The following is a 7500-nucleotide window of genomic DNA, read 5'->3' on the forward strand; positions in this document are numbered from 1 at the left end:
TATCTGACTCCTTTAGACAGTGTGTTGTCATGTAGTTTAAAGTGGGACTCTGACCAGTAGTCTCTCTATCTGACTCCTTTAGACAGTGTGTTGTCATGTAGTTTAAAGTGGGACTCTGACCAGTAGTCTCTCTATCTGACTCCTTTAGACAGTGTGTTGTCATGTAGTTTAAAGTGGGACTCTGACCAGTAGTCTCTCTATCTGACTCCTTTAGACAGTGTGTTGTCATGTAGTTTAAAGTGGGACTCTGACCAGTAGTCTCTCTATCTGACTCCTTTAGACAGTGTGTTGTCATGTAGTTTAAAGTGGGGGACTCTATCTGACCAGTAGTAGTTTAAAGTGGGACTCTGACCTATCTGACTCCTTTAGACAGTGTGTTGTCATGTAGTTTAAAGTGGGACTCTGACCAGTAGTCTCTCTATCTGACTCCTTTAGACAGTGTGTTGTCATGTAGTTTAAAGTGGGACTCTGACCAGTAGTCTCTCTATCTGACTCCTTTAGACAGTGTGTTGTCATGTAGTTTACTCTGAAGTGGGACTCTGACCAGTAGTCTCTCTATCTGACTTTAGACAGTGTGTTGTCATGTAGTTTAAAGTGGGACTCTGACCAGTAGTCTCTCTATCTGACTCCTTTAGACAGTGTGTTGTCATGTAGTTTAAAGTGACTCTGACCAGTAGTTCTATCTGACTCCTTTAGACAGTGTGTTGTCATGTAGTTTAAAGTGGGACTCTGACCAGTAGTCTCTCTATCTGACTCCTTTAGACAGTGTGTTGTCATGTAGTTTAAAGTGGGACTCTGACCAGTAGTCTCTCTATCTGACTCCTTTAGACAGTGTGTTGTCATGTAGTTTAAAGTGGGACTCTGACCAGTAGTCTCTCTATCTGACTCCTTTAGACAGTGTGTTGTCATGTAGTTTAAAGTGGGACTCTGACCAGTAGTCTCTCTATCTGACTCCTTTAGACAGTGTGTTGTCATGTAGTTTAAAGTGGGACTCTGACCAGTAGTCTCTCTATCTGACTCCTTTAGACAGTGTGTTGTCATGTAGTTTAAAGTGGGACTCTGACCAGTAGTCTCTCTATCTGACTCCTTTAGACAGTGTGTTGTCATGTAGTTTAAAGTGGGACTCTGACCAGTAGTCTCTCTATCTGACTCCTTTAGACAGTGTGTTGTCATGTAGTTTAAAGTGGGACTCTGACCAGTAGTCTCTCTATCTGACTCCTTTAGACAGTGTGTTGTCATGTAGTTTAAAGTGGGACTCTGACCAGTAGTCTCTCTATCTGACTCCTTTAGACAGTGTGTTGTCATGTAGTTTAAAGTGGGACTCTGACCAGTAGTCTCTCTATCTGACTCCTTTAGACAGTGTGTTGTCATGTAGTTTAAAGTGGGACTCTGACCAGTAGTCTCTCTATCTGACTCCTTTAGACAGTGTGTTGTCTGGGACTCTGACCTGACTCCTTTAGACAGTGTGTTGTCATGTAGTTTAAAGTGGGACTCTGACCAGTAGTCTCTCTATCTGACTCCTTTAGACAGTGTGTTGTCAGTAGTGACCAGTAGGACTCTGACCTAGTCTGACCTCTATCTGACTCCTTTAGACAGTGTGTTGTCATGTAGTTTAAAGTGGGACTCTGACCAGTAGTCTCTCTATCTGACTCCTTTAGACAGTGTGTTGTCATGTAGTTTAAAGTGGGACTCTGACCAGTAGTCTCTCTATCTGACTCCTTTAGACAGTGTGTTGTCATGTAGTTTAAAGTGGGACTCTGACCAGTAGTCTCTCTATCTGACTCCTTTAGACAGTGTGTTGTCATGTAGTTTAAAGTGGCTCTGACCAGTAGTCTCTCTATCTGACTCCTTTAGACAGTGTGTTGTCAGTAAAGTGGGACTCTGACAGTAGTCTCTCTATCTGACTCCATGTAGTTTTGGAGACCAGTAGTCTCTATCTGACTCTTTAGACAGTGTGTTGTCATGTAGTTTAAAGTGGGACTCTGACCAGTAGTCTCTCTATCTGACTCCTTTAGACAGTGTGTTGTCATGTAGTTTAAAGTGGGACTCTGACCAGTAGTCTCTCTATCTGACTCCTTTAGACAGTGTGTTGTCATGTAGTTTAAAGTGGGACTCTGACCAGTAGTCTCTCTATCTGACTCCTTTAGACAGTGTGTTGTCATGTAGTTTAAAGTGGGACTGACCTGACCAGTAGTCTCTCTATCTGACTCCTTTAGACAGTGTGTTGTCATGTAGTTTAAAGTGGGACTCTGACCAGTAGTCTCTCTATCTGACTCCTTTAGACAGTGTGTTGTCATGTAGTTTAAAGTGGGACTCTGACCAGTAGTCTCTCTATCTGACTCCTTTAGACAGTGTGTTGTCATGTAGTTTAAAGTGGGACTCTGACCAGTAGTCTCTCTATCTGACTCCTTTAGACAGTGTGTTGTCATGTAGTTTAAAGTGGGACTCTGACCAGTAGTCTCTCTATCTGACTCCTTTAGTAGTCTCTCTATCTGACTCCTTTAGACAGTGTGTTGTCATGTAGTTTAAAGTGGGACTCTGACCAGTAGTCTCTCTATCTGACTCCTTTAGACAGTGTGTTGTCATGTAGTTTAAAGTGGGACTCTGACCAGTAGTCTCTCTATCTGACTCCTTTAGACAGTGTGTTGTCATGTAGTTTAAAGTGGGACTCTGACCAGTAGTCTCTCTATCTGACTCCTTTAGACAGTGTGTTGTCATGTAGTTTAAAGTGGGACTCTGACCAGTAGTCTCTCTATCTGACTCCTTTAGACAGTGTGTTGTCATGTAGTTTAAAGTGGGACTCTGACCAGTAGTCTCTCTATCTGACTCCTTTAGACAGTGTGTTGTCATGTAGTTTAAAGTGGGACTCTGACCAGTAGTCTCTCTATCTGACTCCTTTAGACAGTGTGTTGTCATGTAGTTTAAAGTGGGACTCTGACCAGTAGTCTCTCTATCTGACTCCTTTAGACAGTGTGTTGTCATGTAGTTTAAAGTGGGACTCTGACCAGTAGTCTCTCTATCTGACTCCTTTAGACAGTGTGTTGTCATGTAGTTTAAAGTGGGACTCTGACCAGTAGTCTCTCTATCTGACTCCTTTAGACAGTGTGTTGTCATGTAGTTTAAAGTGGGACTCTGACCAGTTCCTATGTGTTGTCAAACAGCTGACCACCCAGAAAACAATTCCTGTCTCAGACACCCCATACACACACACACACACACACACACACACACACACACACACACACACACACACACACACACACACACACACACACACACACACACACACACACACACACACACACACACACCATCTCTCATATCACTCACTGGCTGTCAGTGTTTGGCCAAAATAAAATGAAATCAGTGCTAGGTTATTATTTAGAGTGTATATCTTTCTCTAGAAGTGAAGTGTTGTTATTTAGAGAGTGTATCTTTCTCTAGAAGTGTTGTTATTTAGAGTGTGTATCTTTCTCTAGAAGTGAAGTGTTGTTATTTAGAGAGTGTATCTTTCTCTAGAAGTGTTGTTATTTAGAGTGTGTATCTTTCTCTAGAAGTGTTGTTATTTAGAGTGTATCTTTCTCTAGAAGTGAAGTGTTGTTATTTAGAGTGTGTATCTTTCTCTAGAAGTGTTGTTATTTAGAGAGTGTATCTTTCTCTAGAAGTGTCATTATTTAGAGAGTGTATCTTTCTCTAGAAGTGTCATTATTTAGAGTGTATCTTTCTCTAGAAGTGAAGCGTCATTATTTAGAGTGTATCTTTCTCTAGAAGTGTTGTTATTTAGAGTGTGTATCTTTCTCTAGAAGTGTTGTTATTTAGAGTGTGTATCTTTCTCTAGAAGTGTTGTTATTTAGAGTGTGTATCTTTCTCTAGAAGTATTGTTATTTAGAGTGTATCTTTCTCTAGAAGTGTCATTATTTAGTGTGTATCTTTCTCTAGAAGTGTTGTTATTTAGAGAGTGTATCTTTCTCTAGAAGTGTTGTTATTTAGAGAGTGTATCTTTCTCTAGAAGTGTTGTTATTTAGAGAGTATCTTTCTCTAGAAGTGTCATTATTTCGTGTGTATCTTTCTCTAGAAGTGTTGTTATTTAGAGTGTGTGTAAATTGTTATTATTCAGAGAGTGTGTATCTTTCTCTCTGATGTGTGTAGCTTCAGGGTCGTCTGGCGGTGTTGCTGTGCAATGTGCGTCCCTGTCGGGTGAAAGGCGTGGTCTCCACGGCGATGGTTCTCTGTGGCTCCGCCCCTAACGCCCATGATAGCGATAACGATGATGACGCCCAGGTGGAGTTTCTGGAGCCACCCACTAACGCTGTACCTGGGGACAGGGTCACTTTCTACGATTATCCTGGTAACTACACACACACACACACACACTACATTGCTCTTTCTATATCACCCTGGTAACTACATTCATCTTTCTATATCACCCTGGTAACTGCATTCCTCTATCTATCACCCTGGTAACTACATTCCTCTTTCTATCACCCTGGCAACTACATTCTTCTTTCTATCACCCTGGTAACTACATGCCTCTTTCTATATCACCCTGGTAACTACATTCCTCTTTCTATATCACCCCGACAACAACATTCTTCTTTATATCACCCTGGTAACTACATTCCTCTTTATATCACCCTGGTAACTACAATCATCTTTATATCACCCTGGTAACTACAATCATCTTTCTATCACCCTGGTAACTACATTGCTCTTTCTATCACCCTGGTAACTACATTCCTCTTTCTATCAATCACCCTGGTAACTACATTCCTCTTTCTATCAATCACCCTGGTAACTACATTCCTCTTTCTATCAATCACCCTGGTAACTACATTCATCTTTCTATATCACCCTGGTAACTACATTCATCTTTCTATATCACCCTGGTAACTGCAGTCCTCTATCTATCACCCTGGTAACTACATTCCTCTTTCTATATCACCCCGACAACAACATTCTTCTTTATATCCTCCTGTCCACTAGGGAGCCAGACCGGGAGCTGAGCCCCAGAGAGAAGGTGTGTTAGGGTTAATAATAATATGTAATCTATCCTCCTGTCCACTAGGGAGCCAGACCAGGAGCTGAGCCCCAGAGAGAAGGTGTGTTAGGGTTAGATTTAATAGTATGTAATGTATCCTCCTGTCCACTAGGGGAGCCAGACCGGGAGCTGAGCCCCAGAGAGAAGGTGTGTTAGGGTTAATAATAATATGTAATATATCCTCCTGTCCACTAGGGGAGCCAGACCGGGAGCTGAGCCCCAGAGAGAAGGTGTGTTAGGGTTAGAGATAATAGTATGTAATATATCCTCCTGTCCACTAGGGGAGCCAGACCAGGAGCTGAGCCCCAGAGAGAAGGTGTGTTAGGGTTAGAGTTAATAGTATGTAATGTATCTTCCTGTCCACTAGGGGAGCCAGACCGGGAGCTGAGCCCCAGAGAGAAGGTGTGGGAGCAGATCCTTCCTGATCTGCAGACGGACTCCAGGGGCGTGGCCACCTACAGGGGGGTGGGGTTTGAGGTGCGGGGGAAAGGCCTCTGTAGAGCCCCAACCCTCACCAACAGCAGTATCAAATAAACACACAGTCAGACACGCAGGGGCACCAACACACACACACACACACACACACACAGACACACACAGACACACACACACACAGACACACACACACACACACACACACACACACACACACACACACACTACACACACACACAGACACAGACACAGACACACACACACACACAATGACAGATACACACTTCTGGGTAAGCTTTATTAAGCTGATTGCTGTTGTCAGAATGTGAGGAACTTTCAATAAAGTTTTGAACAAATGTTGAAACATGGTGGATTTCTATATTTTTCCTGATGTAGATTATAAAACAAAGAACCTCACTATGACCCAACACTATAGAGGGAGGGAGAGAGAACCTCACTACGACCCAACACTATAGAGGAGGGAGAGAGAACCTCACTACGACCCAACACTATAGAGGGAGGGAGAGAGAACCTCACTACGACCCAACACTATAGAGGAGGGAGAGAGAACCTCACTACGACCCAACACTATAGAGGGGAGGGAGAGAGAACCTCACTACGACCCAACACTATAGAGGGAGGGAGAGAACCTCACTACGACCCAACACTATAGAGGAGAGAGAGAGAACCTCACTACGACCCAACACTATAGAGGAGGGAGAGAGAACCTCACTACGACCCAACACTATAGAGGGAGGGAGAGAGAACTTCACTACGACCCAACACTATAGAGGGAGGGAGAGAGAACCTCACTACGACCCAACACTATAGAGGGAGGGAGAGAGAACCTCACTACGACCCAACACTATAGAGGGAGGGAGAGAGAACCTCACTACGACCCAACACTATAGAGGGAGGGAGAGAGAACCTCACTACGACCCAACACTATAGAGGGAGAGAGAGAGAACCTCACTACGACCCAACACTATAGAGGGAGGAGAGAGAACCTCACTACGACCCAACACTATAGAGGGAGGGAGAGAGAACCTCACTACGACCCAACACTATAGAGGGAGGGAGAGAGAACCTCACTACGACCCAACACTATAGAGGGAGAGAGAACCTCACTACGACCCAACACTATAGAGGGAGGGAGAGAGAACCTCACTACGACCCAACACTATAGAGGGAGGGAGAGAGAACCTCACTACGACCCAACACTATAGAGGGGAGGGAGAGTGAACCTCACTACGACCCAACACTATAGAGGGAGGGAGAACCTCACTACGACCCAACACTATAGAGGGAGGGAGAGAGAACCTCACTGTGACCCAACACTATAGAGGAGAGAGAGAGAACCTCACTATGACCCAACACTATAGAGGGAGAGAGAGAGAACCTCACTACGACCCAACACTATAGAGGGAGGGAGAGAGAACCTCACTCAGACCCAACACTATAGAGGGAGGAGAGAGAACCTCACTCAGACCCAACACTATAGAGGGAGGGAGAGAGAACCTCACTACGACCCAACACTATAGAGGGAGGAGAGAGAACCTCACTACGACCCAACACTATAGAGGGAGGAGAGAGAACCTCACTACGACCCAACACTATAGAGGAGGGAGAGAGAACTTCACTACGACCCAACACTATAGAGGGAGGGAGAGAGAACCTCACTACAACCCAACACTATAGAGGGAGGGAGAGAGAACTTCACTACGACCCAACACTATAGAGGGAGGGAGAGAGAACCTCACTATGACCCAACACTATAGAGGGAGGGAGAGAGAACCTCACTACGACCCAACACTATAGAGGGAGGGAGAGAGAACCTCACTACGACCCAACACTATAGAGGGAGGGAGAGAGAACCTCACTACGACCCAACACTATAGAGGGAGGGAGAGAGAACCTCACTACGACCCAACACTATAGAGGGAGGGAGAGAGAACCTCACTACGACCCAACACTATAGAGGGAGGGAAAACCTCACTACGACCCAACACTATAGAGGGAGGGAGAGA

General features: G+C 44.4%; 1 protein-coding gene across 1 annotated transcript; it reads left to right on the forward strand.

The window, feature by feature from the left end:
- Window positions 1–4149: 4149 nt before the first annotated feature.
- On the forward strand, window positions 4150–5772 carry LOC127921971 (aminoacyl tRNA synthase complex-interacting multifunctional protein 1-like; the record flags this gene model as incomplete). The annotated part of the gene is made up of 2 exons (XM_052505586.1): window positions 4150–4348; window positions 5406–5772. Coding segments are annotated over 2 exons (366 nt in total), but the record flags the coding sequence as incomplete, so codon positions are not given.
- Between the last annotated feature and the right edge of the window lie 1728 nt (window positions 5773–7500).

Source organism: Oncorhynchus keta, unplaced genomic scaffold, assembly GCF_023373465.1.
Source record: "Oncorhynchus keta strain PuntledgeMale-10-30-2019 unplaced genomic scaffold, Oket_V2 Un_contig_24212_pilon_pilon, whole genome shotgun sequence".
In the NCBI taxonomy this organism is placed as follows: Eukaryota; Metazoa; Chordata; class Actinopteri; order Salmoniformes; family Salmonidae; genus Oncorhynchus; species Oncorhynchus keta.